Source organism: Lissotriton helveticus, chromosome 5_1 (genome assembly GCF_964261635.1).
Source record: "Lissotriton helveticus chromosome 5_1, aLisHel1.1, whole genome shotgun sequence".
NCBI classification, from domain to species: domain Eukaryota; kingdom Metazoa; phylum Chordata; class Amphibia; order Caudata; family Salamandridae; genus Lissotriton; species Lissotriton helveticus.
This window is the reverse complement of record NC_136065.1, coordinates 1,082,349,826-1,082,373,891: the sequence shown is the minus strand read 5'-3', so window position 1 is coordinate 1,082,373,891 and position 24,066 is coordinate 1,082,349,826. Positions and strand designations below refer to the sequence as shown.

The 24,066-nt window shown below is 46.0% G+C and overlaps 1 protein-coding gene across 3 annotated transcripts in view; it reads left to right on the top strand.

Annotated features, from left to right (window-relative positions):
• SLF2 (SMC5/6 complex localization factor 2) overlaps positions 1-24,066 on the top strand; it is a 374,767-nt gene that overhangs the window by 22,284 nt on the left and 328,417 nt on the right. For 2 of the 3 annotated variants that reach the window (XM_078643649.1, XM_078643651.1), the window contains 2 exons: positions 13,941-14,692; positions 21,336-21,390. In XM_078643649.1, the coding sequence (XP_078499775.1) occupies positions 13,941-14,692; positions 21,336-21,390 (807 nt within the window). The remainder of the gene's footprint in view (positions 1-13,940; positions 14,693-21,335; positions 21,391-24,066) is intronic. The other variant, XM_078643650.1, reaches the window with a different exon arrangement.

The window sequence follows — 24,066 nt, the reverse complement described above, 5'->3', positions numbered from 1 at the left end:
CCTCTGTTGCTAATGCATGTACCAGAAACCGTGTTTTAGTATTCTGAGCATTCCTTCTGACCATACTTGTAAGAGCTTGCATAGCAGCCACCATTTTTTATTTTTTAGTATTTTTAAAAATAAAAATCCACAAGTGAAGTTTGTGTATGTGAGACTTCCATGCTTCTTTGGGACTTTTCCTCCTTCGGTGACTGGTAATCCTGATGTGCCCTAACAGTGGATCTTAGAATTTCTGCTGTTTCATTGTCGACCAATAGTAGTGGCTGCCCCCTGACATTGACTGTAAACAGGATAAGTAAGACTAGTGTAAAATGTAAGAGGCCTGACCCCGAGAACAGTCGAGATACTATTTCTCAAGCCTTTTATCTAATTGGAACAAGTGAAACTTTGCTTTTTGATTGAGTCAGGCCTACCCTTCCTACATACACAAAATTAGCAAATTATGCCTCACATTTTTTATTTTTTATTTTAAACTTTATTTTTCAATTTTGTAAAATAGTCGTAAGAACCCCCTTCTCCCTGCCAGGCATCGTTAAAAAACATTTGTTTACAGGTTGACAGACTCATTATGGCACATCATGGATTAGGACAACCTCTAAAAAAGAAACGGAAGTTCATGTGGTACAATAACATAGAACAGTATATTACTGACATTGTGAGGGAATAAGCGGCCAGACACCGCATCACACGCCCCACAATTTACCCCTCAGTGGTCTTCACCCCTCTCCCCCTCGGACTCCAGTTCGGGTGCCGAAAATAATTTGCCGCTAGTCCCTTCTGAGTCGCTGTGTGACGATTGCCCGTCCGTAGCTAGACCCATCATACACATGGTACGCCACGCCACGTCAACAGGTCATCGTGTAATTTTTCATCCTTCCTAGTGGATTGCATGTGTGTTTCCTCTGCGAGAGTCCATTCCCTCACATCCCTGAGCCAGGCGTCCACCCCAGGGACCCGCTGTCCCATCCATGTGATGGCGACCCTGCGCCTAGCTAGCACCTGCATTAGTTGTAACAATTTAAATGGAAGCTTCCTTTTCCTAGGCTTGGGTACCAATCCCAACAGACAGTACAAGGGGGATAGTTCGATACGAGACCAGTGGTAGCCTTTATACGAGTTACCACCCCTGTCCAGAAACTCCACACCAACGGGCATGCCCAGGCCAGATGTAGAAACCCCGTGCCCTCTACGCCACATCTGGGGCAATTGTCCCTTCTGCCTTCCGAGTAGCGACTCAACGATTTCGGAGTGAGGTAGGTGCGGTGAAGAAAGTTAAAGTGAATAAGCTTAAAGCGAGCATTGCAGGACACTCGCCGTGTCAGGATCCCTATGCGCTTGCACTGCCCTTGTTCTAGGGCTGCACCCAAGTCTGCCTCCCAGGCCGCCCACGATGGTGGCACCGGGGGGGGGGACGGAATCGCGTTTCATGGCTGCGTAGAGCAAAGCTATCAACCTCCGGCCTCTGCCACAGGACAACAATATATGTAAGGTATGGGTCATCGGGGGAATCTCCGGACACTGCGGCCAGACCGATCGCACTATGGAGTGCAATCCTTGATAATGCAGATATTGACCGCCGCCACGGCCGAATGACTCCTCCGCCTGTTCATAAGACAAGAAAGTCTCCGAGGGGTATGGGTCCGCAAGGACTTCACCCCCCCCCCCCTCCATGTGCGGAATGACCTCTGGTGATATATTTGAATCATGGGTGCCAGTATCCTAATCGGCAGTTGTCTGTGGAATGGCGCCGAGCGCAGGACCTTTTCTATAATGCGTTGCCACACACCAGCTCTATGCCTCACCACATAGGGGAGCTCGGCATTCGCTCCGGACCCTTGCATCAAAGCTATCTGGAGCTCCTGCGCCGTGGTCCGTCCCGCCAACAATCGTGTCTCCCATACTTCCGTGTCCGCAAACCACTGTGCCGCCGGGATGAGCTGCGCAGTGTAGTAGTATAGATCAAAGCGCGGGGCCTCCAATCCTCCCTCCTCAAAGGGAGCGCACGACGGTACTAAGGGCCACTCTACTGCGTCGCCCCGCCCAGAGCAGGGATGTGAGTAACTTGTTAAGGGACTGAAAAACCCTAGGAGGAAGAGGACACCTCGAGTTTTGGAGGACATACAACATCCTCTGCAGCATCACCATTTTGGCGATTGCCAGTCTCCCCATTAGGGACAGTGGTAAGGAGTTCCAGAATGTTATGGATTTCCGGAGAGACGTAAGCACCTTATCCGCGTTACGGGCGAGGGACTGTTCCTCCATTGAGGTTACATGAATGCCTTGATACCGGAAACTGGTTCGCTCCCATCGTAGCCCAAGCTCCGTCAAGTCCTCTGGAGGCACCGTGTCAAAGCTGGGTAGTGGAAAGATTAGGGACTTACTACGATTAAGTCGCAGGCCCGACACCGCCCCAAACCGATCCAGTAGGTGCAGCAACCTCTGAAGTGCCTCTCTGGGAGCTTTCAAATAAAACAAAGCGTCATCCGCGTATAACGAGATGACATTGCACGTGTCCCCTACCTGAATGCCCTATTTCCGCAGCTCCGTACGTACCTTAACTGTAAATGGCTCGATAGCCAGGGCAAAGAGTAGCGGCGAGAGGGGGCAACCCTGTCTCGTGCCCCGACCCAGCTTCCACTCCTCCGATCTCGCACCCCCCAAACGCACCCGAGCACTAGGGGAGCTGTATAGGATCCGAACCCAGCGGGTGAAGTGGGGCCCAAAGCCCAACATCCGAAGCACCTCCTGCAGGTAGCCCCAGTCGACGGTATCAAACGCCTTGGCAAGATCTATTGAAACCAAGACCATCTGTTCTTCCTTGCCATGCACCTCGTGGTGGATGTGGTTCAACCGCCTCAGATTCATGGCTGTGTTGCGCCCGGGGATCTAACCGCATTGGTCTTTGTGTACTAAGTGCGCCATATGGGGCGCCAGTCGGATGGCCAACAGTTTAGTGAGAATTTTGATATCCGTGTTGATCATGGTGATCGGCCGATAGGAGGAGGGGTCATGCTTGTCCCCCCCAGGTTTAAGGATCATGCAGATTTCCCCTTGAGCCATGCTCTGTGGGAGCTCACCTCGTTCGAACGCCTCAAGGTAGACCTGCAAGAGGAGCGGTGCTAAATTATCTCGGAATTCATAGTGAAAACTCCAAAGGGAACCCGTCGCTTCCTGGCGATTTTGCACGCGGCAAGTGGGCCAGTGCCCCCTGAACCTCAAGCAATGTCAGGCCTGTATCTAGCTCCTGCCGATCCGAGTCCGACAGGGTCGACAATGCCTCACATTTTAAAGCAAACCACAGTCTCTCCAAGAACTCCGCTCGGGATATTGCAGTGCCTTCAGACAGTAGCACCAATGGATTGACTTGACCGGATTAAGCATCTGTTATGCAGTTTTGGTACAACAACTGTTTATGTATAAAGGTGTGCAAGTCACAGTTTTGTGCATATATCATAGTTAACACATTTTATATGGATAAGGTTCACTCATTACTGAGTGTTTCCCTTAGTATGTGCAAGTCTCATCTGCCATGCCTGAACAGAGTTGATAACACTCTTAAGCATACATGCTATCATCCGGGCATACTTTCGGTAGGACAGGACAAATGCAATAGGTAGGCAGGTGTGAGTTTGGCGGAACTGGAAATCAAAGTTGATGGTGTTAGAAATGCACAGCATGGTCACTATGAACGGCATACTCTCTCACTGGGTTCTTTTCTCTGTTGGATTTGATCAAAGTGCATGTGCAATCGTCCCTTTCCCATTCCCTTGTCTTTACCTAGTTGACCCTGGTTTGATTAAATTTAGTGAGAGATCGGTTGAGAATGATCAGCGGAGAATTGACATCACTTCTGCAAGATTTCCTTGGCACTTACCTCAATTTAGTGGTGCTCCATTCTGTTTTCTAACAGTGGCTTCTTCCGTAGGTGCATTGCACTCTTGTTGACTTTGTTGAATCTTCAAGTCCATGAAACAGGGGTTCCACTATGTATATCAAAGGGATATATTCTATTATTTTCCTTGTTCCGAAGGTATCTGGGGACCTTCAGGATAGATGGTCTTAAGATTCTGAGTCAGTGGGTGTTTCTGATGACATTCAAACAGATTCTCTTCAGTTAATAATTTCTCAGATTTTTTGGGACATTCATGATGGTGTTGATACGTCGTCAATCCAGGGCTTTAAGGTTTTGTCACTTTCTATCATTTTAGACAAATCCTCGTACATTTATCGAAGTACTGGTCTTCGCTATTACTGGATTTCAGAGCAATGGTTGCAGTAACATTAGAAGTGCAAAAAGTTGCTTCTTGGGGGAATGGATCTGGTAATTTATCCAATGGTCTTCATTTTCATCAGGGGAACCTAAAGGGGTGACTATAATCATCGGTACTTTGGGATGGGCCACATGAAGCAATCTGTCTGTACAAGGTTGATGGCCTCTGGTGGATGTTCCACATTACTCTGACTGCAAAGGACTGGTGGCACTGCTGTGGGTGTTAACACACATCCATTCCAGGTTCAAGACAGAGATGTTCTAATAGAGTTGAAGCGGCTCCATGGTACAAGAAGGTCCTGGGATTCTGTATCCAAACTCTACATTTTCAGTTTTGAGTACTGCTGTTTGGCCTTCACTTCACTTGGCTCTGCATTGCTTCACAAAAATTGGGGGACTGTTGGTAGCTTTGCTTCATTTTTAGGGTTGTCTAGATTACATCCTTGGGCTTGGTAGCAACGAATTGGCAATTGGGGGAAGCATCAGCGTCTGTTATTAAAAAGCTAGCCACATAAATGGCAGTTTTTTGCTGTAAAATCTTTTCATCGTCCTTTCTATCGCCAAACACTACTAGGGTTTTTTTTTCTGGAGATTCTCATCTATTGGAGTAGACTGTTTCGCATCTCAAACTAATACTCACTTGCCATACTTGTGCTCCTATATTATGATGAAATGAGCATGGTGGTGAATATTCTGTCTTTTCAGTGCCCTCTTTCTGCCTTTGATTTCTTGCAGTGATTCCAGTATCTCTTTCGCTAACCAGGGAAGTAGATCGGGAAGTGTTAGTGGTGGTCATCTTTTGGCCCCAGATACCGTGTTCTGTTCCTCTAGTTAATGACTTCCTCGATTACGTATTCCCATGAATGCAATCATGTTTGGCTACCCTCAAATGAGTCCCTCCCTTTTTTGGAAGAGTAGGTTTATAGAACAATGGTCTTCCTATGACTTCTATTTCTATTTATTCTATTAATTCAGTTACAAAGCCTTCCAACATTTAAATCTTGTGCTCAGCATTGAGGGACATTTTTATATTGGCGTACTCCACATTTTTTTGTTTGTGAATTTCTCCATCTTTCAGTTTCTAAACATAGTTCCCCCAAGAATCTTTCACATTTTATGGGATATTTAGACCACAATTTTTGTCCTCCGGGGATATGCAGCAGTTTGAGAGATGGTTACATTTTGCATAATTTCTTCTCAAAAGTTTTTCTATTTCCTTTCCCATGTATACTTGTTGAATACCTTCATGGGATGCACCCTGGTTGTGATGGCTCTTGAGGGGCATCCTTTAGCACCATAGGAGTTGGTAGACATTAACTTCCTAACCATGAGGACGATTTGTTTAGTTGCAGTGTTGTAGGTTGTAAAATTGGGTTGCGTGGGTCCATTTGTATTATTGTAAGAAGGCAAATTCTGAGACTTACTCCAGTGTTGCGGGACAGCTGAAAATGGGTCTGAGCGATTCCCCGCCTTCGCATAGGTGTGAGGAATGCATTGGGAACTTTGCACTGCAGTCTGCTTTACTTGCCTTGTTGGCTGCCACATTTTGGTGCAATGGAAGATTTTGGGTGGAGAGGGAGCTAGCGCAATGTTTTGCAGGGGTGGCAGGCTCCGGCAGGTTATGAGTGGCTGCAAGCAAATACCACACTGACTGGAAGGTATTCAGCCATCACAAATGCGAAAAAGGGAGGAGTCAGATTATAAAGAGGCATGATTTCCAGCCCCGGTACAGATTTCTGTTGTAAGCTACAGAGGCACCAAAAGGAGCAAGCACTGTTAGAATTATTCGTACCTCATTGGTCAGGGAAAGAAAGAGGGTGGGACCTGTTACCCATAGGAAAGTGTAACAAGAGGGCAGAGGATATCCACAATGGGGAATAATGGAGACTAGATGACTTACATACACACTTCCTTCTCCTAAGCAACCTGGCCCTGGTCTGAACTTTAGCACACATAAGGAAAACTGGGATTTAGTCCAAAATCCATGCAATTTAAAAACGAGGATTATCCCAAGTTTCCAAGGGACTGGGAACTCTAGAGAAATTTGGCAATATCTTTAATCCTTAAAAGACCATGGAACGTGGCCATGAAGTAATGTTCACCAAAGTCCCACTCCTCCTTGTAAGAGTTCATTTCGGGTTGGTCAGTCCAATTGAAAATGTAGCTGTTTTTGCAAAACATTCTGCCTATTTTTCATGAGAAAATGTCTCCTTTTTAGGTTTCGCCTGGCGTTTACTGCGCAAGCAGTATCGCGCAGGCGAAAACCTTTGTAAACAGTATGGAGCTTAATCCCGCCTCTGTCTTCCATTGGCTAGCTCCATAAATGGAGGCTAGCCATTGGAAGACAGATCTGCCCGTCATTGCCGGAGCAGATTCGTGGGCGTTCCCGCGATTTTTACTCATCCCGCCCATCCCGCCCCTTTAACGTCGTCATTGCGGCAGGGGGCGGTTCCTATTTTTTTTTTTTTTGGACGCCATGTTTTTATTATCATTTGCCGCCGGAAGATGTCCAGGTGAGTGCGTCCTTGTTTCTTTCTCAACCCTCTTTGCCTGTTTGCCTCCGTTATTATGCATGTCCCCCTCCCGCTGTCCGTGTGTGCCCGTTCCCGCCCCCCCTCCCGCTGTCCGCGTGTGCCCGTTCCCGCCCCCTCCCGCTGTCCGTGTTTGCCCGTTCCCGCACCCCCCCTCCCGTTGTTCTTGTTGTGGCATGTCCTCACAGTCAAGAGTTTGTGTGCGTTCGGCTGTGTGTTGAAAGTGTTTCACTCCAGCGACGATCCTTTGAGGGTGTTGCCTCGTCACCTGCTCCTCTCTGTAAATCAGCGCCATGTCAAGTGAGCGGTGATTGATGAACCTGCACGTGGGAGCGCGCCTTTCTCCTCTGACAAGAGCGATGGATAACTTTTCTTCTCTGAGGTGAAACCGCTTCTATCACATGCGTTGAATTTCTCATGGTTGTTAAACATTCGTGGTTTTTAGAGTTTTGTTAACATTGTTACTTCTCTTAGCTTTGCACAAGCAGAGGTTGAGTAGTTTCCTAGTATGTTCCAATTAATTTTGTTGTTGGGTTTGGTGTACACAGCTTTGGGGTTGTACTTGTGAAACAAGGCGTATGATTTACTCGATTCTCACATCAGTAATGGCAGAGAGAGATGCATGTGAGTGAGCCTTTATACTCTCTCAAAAAGAGCTAGAATGTATAACATGTATCAAAAGTTTTGTTGCAAGTACTGCAGTCTCTTTAAATATTTACATATGATTAGAATATTTAGCGCAGATGGCGTGAAACAACACGCATTTTGACTGAGTGCTATTTGTTAAGGGAAGGTAGGCCGGGAAAGGACAAAGGAATGCTTTTGCCAAATAAAATGTTCCCTGAAAGGCCCCACAAAAATGGTCGGTGCCCGGGTACATTGCTTTTCACTTCGTTTCATAATGAGCAGGAAAACTTGAAACCTTGACGCAAACTTTGTATAGTGATCTTAATCTATTCTCTAAAGGTATTAGGGGAAAGACAAGGTAGATTTAAGCTCCTGAATCGGGCCTGCCATTGGTCTAGCGACGGGTGGGCAGGCAGATGCATGCGCTGCGCCGAGCCCATTGCCGCTGCTCGCCATTGACAGAGTAGCCTTTCAGAGTCAATGAGCCCCTTCAATGCTGGCTTGTCAAGGCTACGACTTCATAGACCTGAGAGGCGGTTTGAGAGGTCAGCCCCTTTCACGTCCGCTGTGATGCAAATGAACTTTAATGCTTAAACAACTATTGGAATTTTTATGTCTGCTTCTTGTTCTTTTTTCTTCAGAGTCATTGACGAGACATTCAGTGCTTTTTAAATTGGAAGTTGCATTGTGCTAAAGACCTCGTACAGATTTACGGAGGGCTGAAAGCAGTTAGATCATGATCTTTTCATGGTGCGATTAGAATCAAATCGATTTCCCTACAGCCTTCAGATGGCAATTTTAACAAAGCTCAGGGGCTAGACAAGGGACACAACGACTGAACTGAATGTTAATTACACTCCGCAGCCTCATTTTCTTTTGATTTGGAGCTGACTGGCAACTAAATTAACAAAGTGTGACCATAACTGCTGCCCTATTTTCATCTAAAAGGAGAACAGTCTCTAAAAGACTGTCTTCACAAAGGAACAAGTAAGGGCTGCGCATCATTGTCGCAAGGGCATAGCATCTTTTTCAGAGCAAACTGTATAGTGGCAGAACCCCTGCACTGTTACTGTACTACCTAAGCACTGTATAGTGCCAGCAGCCGTTGTGCAAACATCCCCCCGCACTGCATGGTGTCAGCGTCCTTTCACCATTACTACAGTATCACCTTTACTCTGTGATCCCAGAACCCATTCACCATTAGTGGCTTAGTGGCTTCCCCCACTGCACTGCATGGTGCCAGTGCCCCAACACCTGTATCACACTGCCCCTGCACTATATGATGCCGTGGTGGCTGCCACATCACTCCACTTGCCTCATGTAACTTAACGTCTGCTTTTGTAATTTGTTCACTCGTAATCTTCTCATGTATCATTTCTGTTTCTATTGTGAAGCGCTGGATTTAGCAGTGTCACTGTTGTGTTATAGAACTCGTCTGCAAGTAATTGCTGTCTGCTGAGCTCGTCCAGTAGGGTACAATAGGTCTCACATTTGCGAGAGATTAAGCTATTCGCAATGTAAATGACAATGCCATTTATTTATCTGTTTTCAAAACCAACACATAAATAAAAATGTTGTCATTTACAATGCCAATAGCTCTAACTTTTGCAAAGGCGAAACCGTTGCATTGTAAATGCTTGTTCTAATATGTATCTCACGGAGTAAGGTTTTTAGGTCGAGCAATTTATTGCTCGAAACCTTTTACATGTAACCAAACTCTCTTGAACAAGCCTGATTTCCTACAATGCATGTTGTGTACTGTAGCGTAAAGGCTTCCCCAGGCGCGCGCTTGGCCTCACTCACACCCCATATGCTTGGTCCACCTCCCCCGCACCAGACTCCCCCCGCTCTTTCCCTCCCACTGGCAGCCTGCGGCCACTGATCACAGTAAAGGCTTTGATCTATCTACCCCTCTCCCACTTGCTCCTACTGACCATGTAAAGGGGACGACACTGGAACAATGGCTGCCTCGCCAGGAATGGCCTTCTGTTGACTCCTTCTTACATCCTCCAGACATGGCTGAGGCAGCTTCTTCCTGCAGTTTGTTCTTTGGGCGAGGGTATTCCTGGGTGTGTCAGAGCTGCATGCAGTGTAGGTCCATGCACACCACAACTTCCCCTTGCTTTGTTGTATTTTTGCATTGTTAATGTTCACATTTGTTCGCAATTTGCCATGTGCCTTTCGTTTCTGTCTCTCTCTCCTACCCCTTCACTGTCTTGACCTCTCCACTCTTACTCTATTTCTGTCTCACTCTCTCCTGCCCCTTCACTGTCTTGGCATCTCCACTCTTCCTCTATTTCTATTTCACTCTCTCCTGCCCCTTCACTGCCTTGGCCTCTCCACTCTTCCTCAGTTTCCGCCTCACTCTCTCCTGCCCCTTTACTGTCTTGGCCTCTCCACTCTTCCTCAGTTTCCGCCTCACTCTCTCCTGGCCCTTCACTGTCTTGGCCTCTGCACTCTTCCTCTATTTCTGTCTCACTCTCTCCTGCCCCTTCACTGTCTTGGCCTCTCCACTCTTCCTCTATGTCTGTCTCACTCTCTCCTGCCCCTTCACTGTCTTGGCCTCTCCACTCTTCCTCTATTTCTGTCTCACTCTCTCCTGCCCCTTCACTGTCTTGGCCTCTCCACTCTTCCTCTATTTCCGTCTCACTCTCTCCTGCCCCTTCACTGTCTTGGCCTCTCCACTCTTCCTCTATTTCCGTCTCACTCTCTCCTGCCCCTTCACTGGCTTGGCCTCTCCACTCTTCCTCTATTTCCGTCTCACTCTCTCCTGCCCCCTCACTGTCTTGGCCTCTTCACTCTTCCTCTATTTCCGTCTCACTCTCTCCTGCCCCTTCACTGTCTTGCTTCTGTTTATTGTATTTGCACAAATCTAATATCTTGGTCTATTCCTTTTCAATAATCAGGCATTTTTGTTTATTAGGTATTTGTTTTAGATGGGTTTATTTATAGGCACTATCTACCTTTCTATCTATCAACCTCACTCTATCTATCGCCCTCACTCTATCTATCGCCCTCACTCTATCTATCTATCTCACTCACCACCACTCAGGGGCACCACAGCATCAATCTGTGCAACCATTCAACAACAACTGGTTCAAATATGTTCTCTCAATGTTTAAAGCTTTATTACAAATGTCACAAAAAGATGTTAATATTTCAATTCTGTTCTTGGATTTTCGTCACAATAAAATACACTTAACACAATCTTCACAAAAGTTATTTACAAAAGTTTAAGCTATTGCTATTATAAATTACAATAACTTTTATTTAAGTATTAATTATTTAAAAAAATTAAAACCCATTGTTATTTGTAAAAGCAATACATCTAAGTCACGTAAATACAACACATATTGCATTACAAATGCTATAGGTGTCACATTTGCGAAAGTTATAACTATTGGCATTGTAAATGACAAAGCTATTAATTTAGCTATTTTCAAAACCAACACAGAAATAAAAAAAATGGTCATTTACAATACCAATAGCTCAAAATTTCCTAATGCGAGACCTATTGCATTGCAAATGCTTGTTACTCTAATTTTGGGACTGTACGTGGGTATTTGTTTGCACCTGCATAGATTCTCTCTGTGTTGACCACCAAATAAATTGAGAATCTGATGATAATCAATGGTATCTCAGAGTGTGGGGTTTGGCTGGTCGGGACGGAGATTGTGAACTTAAATGTTTTAATACATTCTATTTAGTAATATTAGAGGTATCACAGATTGCTGCCAATAAAGTCAATTTAGCGGAGTTTTGCCTAAAGTGATTTCCAAGGAAAGTAGAGGGATACTTGATTTCCTGGAAGTGTATCTATTTAGAAAGGCTCAATATTTGTAGGCTTTACTGCCTGCGAAGTGCAAGGACAATTAACAGGTACTCAACTAATAAAAGTATTTATGAAGTCTACCTATATGTGTGTGTTACACTGTCAAACGAGAGGTACTCCTTTCCTAAGGAAAGTTATAAAGCCCATCCCAATTTGAAAACGGGCAGTATAGACCGTTACTGGGTTTCTATGAAATGTAATAGAGTGGTACGTATTGATTTTTGTATACATAGAAACACAGTTTTTAGTTTCTTGGTAAGCATGTCTAAGATCCTTTATGAAGCATGTACTACAGAACATAAGGAGTTATTCAATTACTATTCTAAGTGGATTCCACCCAAATTCAATATACCAAGAACACAGAAAAGTACTCCTTTTTGCAAGAAAAGCGGGTGCAGGGTTTTCAAGCTAAATATTGTTGGTATGTAAAGACGCTAGTAAGGTATACTCCAGTGGATTTTTAAGCAGTCTAACAAATTGACCTGTTACCAGGAAAGGGGTTTGTATTTGTGGATGCTGTTTCATGCAGTCCTTCCTGCAGGTGGCTGCAAAGAGCACTGAGAGGGGTACTCTTTTCCTATCCATGTATGTACAGGGGCAACCAGAAGCAATGGGGGTGATATTGTGGCTTTCATCTTCAGTAGCCATTTTCTCTATTAGTCTAAGGAGGACTGATTTCAATCTTTGTATATGATGATTACAATGTAAGCATTTGTTACGTAGTTGATCGATTTGAGATGCTGTAGGTCCTCGTGGTTTGTGTGTTTGAAAAATGAACACAATCTATCTTGCTTGTATCAGCTGCACAGTTTGTCTGGTGGTCCAAGATTTAGGTCCTCTGTTTTTACCATTTTGAGACCAGGTAGCAGCCCCCCCAATTTAGGTCCTCTGTTTTTACCATTTTTAGACCAGGTAGCACCCCCCCCCCCCCCCCCCCCCCCGCCCACCACTCCCCATTATTTGCTCAACTAAGTAAGACACTGTGCACTTTTTATGGTACTGCATGTGGGACTGTTAGTCTTTCCTGTAATAATATAGGTCACCTTAGCTCGCTGCTTTTTCCGTTTTCTCCTGTTACCTGATTCTAATCTTTGACAGTTGACCGGCAATCAAGTAGACTGTGAGTTCCCTCCTCCTTTTATTTGTACGCTCTTGTTTTGTATCTTCTCTGACTGTTAGTCCACTCTTTTTTGACTCTGCAGTATTACTGGAATTTAACAGTGTTTGATTTATCTTCTCCAAGTGTGTTCACTTTATCTCTGTAGTGAATGCATTCAGCTTCCTGACCAATACTTTGTGCTTCACCTCCTTTGTGTATTTAGGTCAGTTGCATCCCAAACCTGTTCTGGCATGGGAATGCTGCTATCTGTCAGTAAGGAGGCATTAAGATACCCTGCGCATACAGTGGACCATTCAGATCCAGTACTAAACTACTATCAGCTGAAAAGATTGGCCAGTGCATTCCTCATTTGTAGCCCTGGCTGAGGTCATGTCATAAAATTTGATTTATTCTAAAAATATACTGAAAGATATGTAATTTTATATTTGTTAACATACTGTCTACATTTGTATGGGCACAATTTTTGTTTTGGTGTAGTTGTGCTGAAGGAAAATAGTTGGATATATCACATATCCTTACTTTGCAGAAGAAAGTTATGTTGCTCTTTGCTAATAGCAAGGTTGACAGATGATCACTCCTGCAAATGTCACCTTAGAAGCAGGACGTGGACCATATTGCTAAAGTAACTAAACCAGTTTGCAGTTGCATTTTCATAGCAAGAAGGTGACTGTTGTTCAGAGGTCCTTTTGAATTGTTTTGGTTTTAGACTTATACCTCCTGTCCATGTTTATTGCTTTAACAGGCCTTCTTACTTCCATAATAACTAAAAGAAGGGCCAGAGCAGGTACTGCTCAGATGCTCACCACCAATCTGGTAGTTGAGAACATTACCTTGGTGGTGGGAATGGCTTAGCTTCTATTAGTTGGGAAAGCTGTGTACGTGATTGGCTGGAAAAATGCTTAGCCTTTCAATTAGTGTTTAGCTCTAGACAGATGCCAGCTCCTTACTGGCTGACTGCTTTTGTATGTTTATGGCAGTCACCAGTCTGACGTAGCTGAAGGCATCCGTTATCCATGTGAACAGATTTCTGTTCAGTGCTTTTTAGTCACACCAAGTCTACAGCTGAATTTGGTGTCATTATACAGCTTATGCTACATGAGCAATTGAAACACTCAGCCTCTTATAGACTCACAAGCTCATCACCTTCAGCCTGCTGTCCACCTGGGCCTGCTGTCTCCTGGTTATGCAGCACCACCGCTAGCTTCAGCCATTTGCTGGAGCTTAGTGCAGCTAAAAGTGTGTTTAGTTTGGCTCTGTTCTGTTCCTGCCTTCCATTGAGCCACATTGCTGCTTTACGTGACCTAAGTGTGAGAAATGTGCACTCCTGATGAGCATATGATGGTGTATGTATGTCTGTGTCTGGGGGGCGGGGGGGTTCTGCCATTGTTTCCTATGCCCTCTCCTTTGTGACAGTAAAAATTGTGCATTTCGATGCCTTTGGTTGTACTTTTTCTGTTTGTAGTTTTAAAGTGTTTTTAGCCAGCATTGTTTGTTCGGTCATTGCTAGTTTACCATGTGGGAACGCTATGTACAGATGAATTATTTTTTATGTCTTCAAAGCAAGAACTGTGTTTGCTTCACAATTGAATGGAAATATCAACGATGATTTGGGTAAGTTGGCAATTCCTGGTGCTGAACAACTTGGAAGAAGAATTAAAGTATCCTCTCCTGCTAGAAAAAGAAGGAAGATGCCTTGCCCGTCACCAAGTAAAAGCCCGATAATTGAAGCTTTTAAGAGGGGAGTCAAGCATATAAAATCGCCCACTCCAAACAGCTTTGACAGCAGCACCTTAAGAAACAAAGAAACACTTACCTCCCTAAGTAGCTGTACAAAATTCCATGAGAACATTACTCCTCAAAAGACTGTAATGAGAGACCTCTTTTTAAGTAAAGAATCTTCATTGCGTGCTTCTTTGAATAATAAAGTTAAGAAAAAATTAGGAGCTGAGGAACATTCTGTTGAAGCAAATGGTCGTTTCTCTTTGGAAAACAGTACTGAACAGAAGGTAGTATGCAAGCCAATTGGAGTAGTGGACTCTGAGGGCATGTGGTCACAGGCTCCAAAAACCATCTTAAAGGACCGGGGCAAAGGATCTGGGAACTTGGAGAACATATCACTTCAGCACCAAAGACTGAAATCTTCCCTCCGGATGTCTCGTAATTTAACTGACCCTGATTTACAGATAGCTGTGGAAGCCACTCACGCTAATGTTGAGGAAAGAGGATTTAACCCTAGATGGGATCAATCGTTGCAGCAATCATGGATTCAAGAGAGTGGATCCTTCTCAGGAGTGGGCAACATTTCACCCCAGGTAGGTTCTCTGCTGCATACTTTTATTCTGAGAAGCAATCTTCTTTTCATGCGGGTATCGCACAGACATACATTTTATGCTTATGCCACTGTTTCGTGTTGCAGTACAGCTGACTGAGCTCTATTGCTGTAATATACCGATTTAGTGTGAGATTTCAACACACGCCCCTGAGCCAGAATAAATACTAATGTGATGCTTAGTGTTGTACGCAATAGATTGGTAAGATTGCCAAGTGTAGTGCAGCTGTTATTGTTTTTACAGTTCACTAAGTTATTTTTTTATTTTATTTTTAAAATCTTTTAATTAACAAAATACCAAAGAAAAACATCAGGTGACTTTAGCAGTTCTCTCACTTGTTGATGTTACTTTCCCATATGTACAGAATAATAAATACAATATAAAAATAATGGGTCACGGAGATTCATGCGCCTCTACCGGTTGCCCCAGGGGCATACAGATATCTCCACGGTATCTATTCCAGACCTTTCCCTATTTCTTATGACGCCCACTGGCCATGTAGGCTGACTTTTCCCTGAACATGCACCAGTCCAAGTCTTCCACCCATTTCGAAACCCGGGGCGGCTGACTGGCTCCCCATAGCTGAGCTATATAACATTTCGCTATCATACATGCCAATGTTACCCATTGTTTCCCGTAGACACTCAAATCCGTGGGTTAGCAAACGTTTAGTATGCACCAGCGCGCCTCTGGTCGTATCTCCACCCCAAGGACATCTCTCACCTCATCCTGAATCTTCACCCAGTAACCCTGTACCTCCGCACAGTGCCACAAAATATGCATAAAAGTGCCAAGCTCTCCATACCCCCTCCGACACTCTGCACTAGACCAATACGAACCAGACGAGGCCCCGTAACATATGACCTATGTAAGATCTTCAGTTGCACTAGTCTAAGCCTCATCTGTATCGCTACCACCCTTGGAGAGGAGACCGCCTCCTGCCAGTCTTCATTGTCCAGTTCCAACCCATCTGAGCTCCATTGTGTTCTGATAAGTCCCAGCGGGTCCTCCATATTATTTATGAGCTTTTTGTATAATAAAGAGATAGTCTTCTCTGGGAGGTGTCCGTCCAACACTCCATCTTCAAGAGGGGAAGCATTGGGAAGCGCAGTGTCTCTAGGAAGATGTGTGAGTAGAGCATGCCTAATCTGGAGGTAACGGTAGTGCTCACTATCTTGAAGGCTGTATTGTTGCTTGAGAGAGTCAAATGTATGCATTGTGCCCTTCCCCCACACATCTTTAATCTGCGTGATCCCTATAAGATCCCATTCGTCGAATCCCTTGGACTTCCACAAACTCCTGTGTCCATTATGTCTGGAGTGCATATAAGAATCGGGGAAGGGCCATCATCTTAAAAAGCACCGCTCTACCCAACAGGGGGAGCGGAAGAGTCTTCCAACACTCCACATCTCTTTTAAACCGAATCAATGGGGGGCCCAAATTATTGGCATATCTTAACTTCGGGTCAAGCGTGACATAGATACCGAGGTATTTAAACCCTACCGGCTCAATTTGTATTGGGCATGACTGCGGGATTACTGGCGGATCGCCCCCGAGGACAAAGAGCACAGATTTCGCCCAGTTAATTGCGAAACCGGAAAACCTTCCGAATATGGCTAGTACATCCAGGAAACCGATCAGGGATCCCCTATGATTGGTGAGGTAAAGCAGGATTTCATCAGCATATAGTGACATTTTATCCTCCCACTCCAACGTCCACCGCAGGCCTCGTATCGATCGGTCCCACTTAACCCACGCCGTCAGGGGTTCTAAGGCCAGAGCAAAGAGAAGCGGGGACAAGGGACATCCCTGTCTTGTGCCCCTACTAAGGGGAAATTCGGCAGATTTGCGATTATTTACAACCACTCTGGCTAAGGGATTCGTATATAGTAAACGTACCCAGCTTACAAACTCCGGTCCAAACCCATCTTCCCTAAGACTGCGAATAGGTAGGACCACTCGACCCTGTCGAACGCCATGGTGGTGTCTAAGGGCACTAGCACCGCCGGCGTTCTGCCCAGTATCCCGTGTAGTCTGTGCAAATTAAGGGCTGTGTTCCGACGCGGCATGAAACCGGATTGATCCAGGTGTATCAGGGTAGTGATTACTTTGACCAATCTGGTTGCGAGCAGCTTCGCCAGGATTTTAGGCTCGGCATTGAGCAGCGAGATTGGTCTTTATGAGGAACAGAGCGTCCTGGGTTTACCCGCCTTATGGATAACCAAAATGTTAGCCACTCGCTGGTCATACGGGAGCTGACTTCTCTCTCTCTACTCTCCATGAACATGGACCGAATAAATGGGGCGAGTTTATGAGCACTCAGTTTATACAATTCTATAGGGATTACGTTTGGGCCCGTAGCCTTCCTGGAGCGCACCCCACTGATGGCCTGCGCCACCTCATCCTCGGTGAGAGAGGAATTGAAGTACTCCAGATTTTCATCAGATAGCGTAGGCATCTGGATGTCCCCAATCACAGCACTGTTATCTGCCTCTGTATACCCTCCGACCGCGGTGTATACCCCTCTGTAGTGTTCAGAGAATTCATCCGCCACTACTTGTGAGTCCGTGACTAAGGTAGAATCTGCTCCCTGTAATTCCGGTACCAACCTCGATGCCCACTCTCCCCTCTCGAGCCACGCTATTAATTTGCCGGCCTTGTCTCCGTGTTTTTATATTTTACTCTGAGTGTCATTATTCTTAGCTATTGCCTTGTCTCTAGCGAGGTCTCTATATTCATCTTGTTACAGTTTTAAGAGGTGTATACCCTCTGGAGTTGCTGCCCTAGATACCTCCTCTTCCAACCTCGTCTCGTTCGCCTTCGCCCTCTCCATTTCTGCCTTATGTTTCTTTTTCTTCCCCGCCACCAATGATAGAACCTCCCCTCTCACGACGGTCTTATATGCTTCCCACAGGGTCCGCGCTGAATCAACAGTTCTCCTATTTTCCTGGAAATACTTATCCGTGATCTTGGCGACCTCTCTCTTTCAGGTGCCATGCGTTAATAGGAGCCACCCTACCTGCCACAGGCTGACCGATCTCCACCTGTAACTAAATGGGAGAGTGGTCGGAGATCCCCCTCCCCAGGTGACGTGTCTCTCTAACCGCGGCAGCCAGGGCGCCGCTATCAATATGTAGTCTATTCTGGACATGCTGTGGTGTGCGGCAGACACATGTGTATAGTGTATCTGTGTCGGATTACGTATCCTCCAACCATCCACAAGCCTCGTCGTTTCCAGAAAGTCTGGAAGCCACCTATGCGCCGGTCTCAGTGTTCTGACCGGGTGCCTGTCTGTCTCCTCATCCATCACTGCATTAAAGTCTCACTAGGAGTCCCAGAGGCAAAGTGAGGAAGACCGTCCCAAGTCGCGGAAAGTGTCAGATTGAAGGCCGGGCGGTACATAAATTGACACGAAAGTAACTGTCCTCCCCTCCAACTGCCCCGATACTCCGATATACCGACCTCTCTGGTCAGACCATGTAGCCTGAACGGTTAGGGGAAAGGAGTTCTTCACCAGGATGCCAACCCCCCTGGACCCGTGGTAAACCCAGCGTGTGCCACTAACTTATAACCCCCTTTATGGAAAGCCATGCAGCGATTGCCAATGAGATGAGTCTCCTGCAGTAGCACTACTTCCAGGGAGTGTCTTCTAATCAACTGATTAACCATTCCTCTCTTAATCCTGTGCCCCAAGCCATTTAAATTCCAGCTTAGCACCTTTATCCCCGATCCCCGACTAACGCCCGACATTAAACCGATATGGCTACAATACAGTCACAACATTGTCACCTAATGCGAAAAAAAAAAAAAAACCACAGTACAAACAATGAAAGCTCTGAACCAAACATCCCCGTCTGCCAACAGCCCCACCCCCCACCCCCCACCCTGCACCCCTGCATATGGCTAACGCCCATCCCCAACTCGCAGTGTGCCTGTCGCCCTATACCCAACCTACTTAACTAACTAAAGGTAGTAACAAGGAGGTAACCAATACCCCCCCCCACCCCCCAAAGCACTGCCCTGAACCCCGGGACAGTCCACAGCAATCTTACAGTTAACGAGGTCTAGCTAATAAATTGGCTGCAGAACCGCCCCCACCACCCGACTCTCGCAAACAGTGTAAGAGTTCCATTCGGCCTTCATCATTACTGTTCTTGTCGTTCCTTCCCGCAGCCTCGATCTCGCTCTTCCGACCCGACCGAGGGCCTGCTGTCTATCCAGTCCGATGCCACTTCCTGGTCATCAAAGAACCAGGCCTTCCCCTCGATTTCCACCCGCAGCCGAGCCGTAAACATCATGGCATACCTTAGTCCTTCTCCCCGAGTGTCTTCTTCACCGGATGGAAACTTTGCCTTTGTTTCTGTACCACTTGGGTGAAGTCCAGGAAGAAGGAGAGCGTTGCATTTTCGTAGTGCAGGGGGGCCCCGCTCGTGCCGCCTGCAGGATCGCATCTCTATCACAGGAGTTCAGTACTCTGGCAATCATCGGGCGAGGGGGTGCCCCAGGTCTGGGCCTCCCCCTGGCACTCTATGGGCCCGTTATATTGTAAAAAAGTTGCTAAGACCCTTGGGCTTGAGATGATTGAGGACAATGTCTTCAACAAACAAATCCGGCGCCGGGCCCTCCGATCTCTCGGGCACCCCAAGGATGCGTATGTTATTGCGCCTGGCTCTCCCCTCGTATTCATCGAGCTTCCGGTCTGTAACATCTCGGGAAGTCTTGAGGGAACGCACCTCCTGTTGCAGCAACGCCATATCGTCGATCAAACTAGCAGTCTTAATGTCAAGCGATTTAACTTTCTCACTCGCCATAGTGAGATCTGCCCGTATCAGGTAGAACTCGATTGTGACCGTGTTTAATTTATTGTCCAAGGATTCAATTTTTTCCCCTAGAGAAGATTGGACCCCATTTATTACCGCCATGACATCCGTTAGCATTGGTTCCGCGGGGGCGCCACCCGGGTCTCCCCCCGACAAGAGGGCCCTCTTCGATTCAACTGGGGATCCTTTAGGCATCGTGTAGTGGTCCAGCTTATTAGATTGGATATGTTTCGATCCTTTCAAGGACCTGGGCAGGATCTTGTCTGCTTCTGGCTTTGTTGCCATCCGGGCGGTCGTCACTCGCCGCTTCACTTTGCTGATCTCGACAATTCTCCTGAGGTCCGGGATCCCGGGTCTGTCCGTGCGCCATTTTGCTGCACCCTGCTGCTAGCTGTCCCGTCTCAGTTCAAGTGGCTGGCCAACACACTTCCCTGCACTTTAGTCAGTGAGCCGGGGCACAGAACGTTTCACCAGTGACACCATCACCCATGCATGTCTCCCCACCAATCGAAGGCCGCCACACCCCAACGAGGACTTGCATTTACAATAACATAAGCACTTATCCGTCATTTGTTGCAGTCCGCTGTGCGGGCGGTAAGAAGTAGTCACCGCTGGGTCCCTCGCACCACGAGCAACACAAGGGTGGCACCGCTATGTGATGGCGCCCACCGCCTCTCGCGCCAAGCTCCGGGGAGCGACGCGTGAAAGCTCAGGAGCGCAGCCTCTGGCTCCGCTATGATGATTATGTAGGTGCTCCCCCGCAGCTGCCTCCACCAGCAAGTCACACCAAGTCTCTTTGCCCCCTTCGCCGATATCGAGCGCACTGGGCCGGGTGAGGCAGCCCCGCGTCTCTCAGCTCTCTCCTTGGCGGCCAGGCGACTCTGCCGATGTTGTTTGCTATTCCCCCGCACTCACTCTGAGCCACAGGCCCCCTGGTGCTCCGCTATTACTCCTTAGGGCATCTCGCCCGGGCGGGCCGATCCAGTCCAGATTCCCCGGCCCGAGGGTCTCCACCCCCACCTCATGGCCCTCAGGGGCCATAGCAGCAGTTTGTCCCCTCCGGAGGACGCGGCCTCCCACGTCAGTTCTCCCTGCTCGGATATTGCCGCGGAGCAGTGCGCCTGTCCCACACGGGGCTTCGTTCAGCGCCCCGCCCGCAAGTGCTGCATTTAATTCTGACTGGGCAGGCCTGCCTCATGATTTAGCGTCCCCGTGGGTCTGGGCAGCCTCTCCAATCGCCGGCCGTACAGGTAGCAGTTACGGAGCTGGAGCGGTCAGTTCCGATTTCCGGCCCCGATGTTGATCACTTCGTGGCCGGGCTCAGTTCCCATTCCGGCCCCCGGCTCGGGAGGCAAGTAGGCCCCGGGTCCTCGAGTGGCATATCTTAGGGCCCCGACATCGAATCCGGCCCAGAAACGCCTCGGGGAGCGTCGCTTCAGCTCCACCGTCAGGTGGTGGGCTCAGGTCCCAGGATTTGGTACAGGATATATCTGGAGGAGTAAGGGGTCTTCAGAGCCGAGCTCTCACACGGCCATCTTGGTCCCGCGCGTGACTCCTCCTCCACTACGTTATTTTTATTTATATTCTGTGAAACCTGTGCAGAATCTCCTACCTGATGGCTGTAAAAACTACACACTACAGGTTCTTCTTCCAGTCTATAATTGTTTGTGCACATGCCTCCCTTGCATACAGTAAGTAAGGGGAGGAAAGGATGCATTCTGTTTTTTGTGTGCAGAATATTGTAGAAGTACGCTCCCTGGAAATTATTATCCTCAACCTATATTTATTTTCTTTGATTTTACTAGAAAAATGGATCTCTTGCAATGAATGGACATGGTTCGGTACAACAAGATTTCCCAGGTAACGAAACTCCCTTGCTGTCCTAGAATGTCATGATCTTTTGAAAAATGTTTCACGTTGAAAATCTGACTGTGATTTGCAATGTTTCTTCTTGATTACCATGTTTTGTCTCTTGAATAGATAGTTATTTGTATTGCAGAGATCATTTTTGTTTTGTTTTGCAAGGTACATGGATTTTAATTTTGCTTCCTAACTAGGTAAACTAACCTCTACATTACCTCATAAATACGCTTTCTTAATGCCATAAATTCTTGCAAAAATAGGCATCCGTTTCATCTAGACAACCAAGTAATAGGAACATTTTAACTTCTCCTACTGTGATCCTCTTGCTTCCTCCGTAGTTAACCAATCCAACATTTCATGTTTTGATTATCATGATTTCTGATGCTGGAAATTCCGAAAGTAATACTATATGCTGATCTACTTTATTCAGTGTTTATTTGTTGTGTATAGCTAACCGGAGAAGCCATTATCACAAACTTACTTGCCACTGCATCTCTTCCTCTGGTCTTCGGTCCTGCAAACCAAAGAGGTAGAAGAACTTGAATCGCAGCTACCTCTGTCAGCTGTGGGTCTACGGGTAACTGACGAGTACTGTGCTTACAGCAGATCTCACAGAGGCTGTTGGCATGATGGTGGCTCTCTTCTCTGTTAGAGAGCACTGTTCAAGTGGGAAAGGGGAGCGAAGATAGTGTGGTCAGGATGGTGGCAGGGACAAGGCATATGTTGTGTGTTTGGAGAGGGGAGAGTACTGGTAAGGATGCTGGCAGAGGGTGACTGGACCCATTTTTTTACTTCTTAAATAATAACAAATCTTTGTTGGCCAGGGCCTGTGATAGAGGGGGTGGCATGAGGCCAGATCTATCTATTTTTAAATATAGTAGGGGAGGAAGCACAGCTAGTTTAAGAGTGAGGGAATAACTTGGAACGCTTGTGTCAAATAAAATTGTACACGGGTAGCTTTAATAATGTGGTTTCAATGTATTGCTCCAAGTGACGTTATAGGCAGTTCAAACCTGCTCTCGTGGTCCATCTGATGCCACTTGTAACCACATAATGAATAACAGAAAAATTACCGACAGCTAACCCCCCCCTTTGATTCTATAACTCCATATTTTGTTGTTGCCAACATATTAATTTCGATCCACCACTCTTTAATATTAGACATCTCTTCCCAGGGCAGAACAGATGCTAGTAAAGTGGTTGTGAGCTGCTCCTCACTTGAAGAGAATCTTTGAGATGCAGTTTTATTTGCATTGTGTGAAACACACATGCACATTTATTTAATCAGATTGCTAACCATATATGAACACCAATTTATCTGGCATGAATTATTTTCTAAAAGAGGTGACATCTCCTTATGTCTTGTTCCTATATACTTTGAAATGTTTAGGGGTTCTTGTGGTGTTCATCTCCAAAGAAAACCCAGCATGTCCATCTGCAACCTTGGATAGTATATGAAATAGCACTGCTCACATCTTTGTTTCAGGCATTCTTGTAATCCTTCCAAGTGCTTCTATGTATTCAATGAATCTAGTGAGCCTTTTTTGTTTTTTGAAATCTTTATTTAATTTTTTTTTCTTTTTAACTACCTGAACCAACACTAGTAGTAGTACAAAAACCGAGAACACCAACCATCATCACTTCTTTCGATCAATTTTGGACAAACATGCGCATATCAACACAATGACAAATTCTTGGATTGATACAGTGATTCGCACTTTATAATTCCTTAATAATTATGTCTCATAGTTATCGTACAGTACCATGCACTTAATAGAATATGGCTATCATTGTCACTATCTTCGTGACCCAACAAATACTGTGTACCCCAGATATCTGTGGGCCTCAATGTCTTCGGTAACATCATTCCGCATACTTCTGAATTAGAATTATAGTGTTAAATCTTTTAGCTAATCTTTAATGTTTGGTGTTTTGTCCCCAACACATGACCATCCTTCTTGATGCCATACATATTTAGGGCCAGTAGAGTGTATTTCCTGTGAGGTTTAGGTTTTTCCTTTACATATCCCAACAAAGTGACAAATGAAGACTCTCTAATCTGAAACCTATCATTCCATAATCTCTTTAAATATCTGCAACCAGAACTCCCATATGGGAGGACATTATCAAGCTAGTTGAATGAAGCCAGCGTGCCATGATTCTCTTGGATGAACAGGCCCAGATTAGAATGATGATCTACACGGAAGTATCTGATGGGTGAGTCCGGCCATTGTATTGGGTAATAAAACTCTTCTATTGTGGTTGTTCTAGCAATAGGCAGCATTATATTTTTTAATCCGTTTATAGCCAAGCCTGACCAGTGGGCAAAGGTATGAAATCTCCGATTATGGGATTGAGGTTGCTGTCTGGGTTCGTAACCATTATCAGAACGTCTTCTGCATTTCCAGAATAAAGAAAATTGGGGATAATTGGCATCTCTGCCTTGCCCCCTCCCAATTAAATAGATCAGTTAATAAGTATATATTTATTGTAATTCTAGTAGTTGAAGAGGTGTATACCAATCTTATCCACTGCACTATGGCCTTGCCTATCCCGATTCTTTCCAAACCCGCCTGTAAGAATGGCCACTCAGCAGAGTCGAAAACCTTGGTGGCATAGTGCAATATTGCTGCCACCTTGATCTCTGGGTTAATTGTTGTGTAATGGTGAATA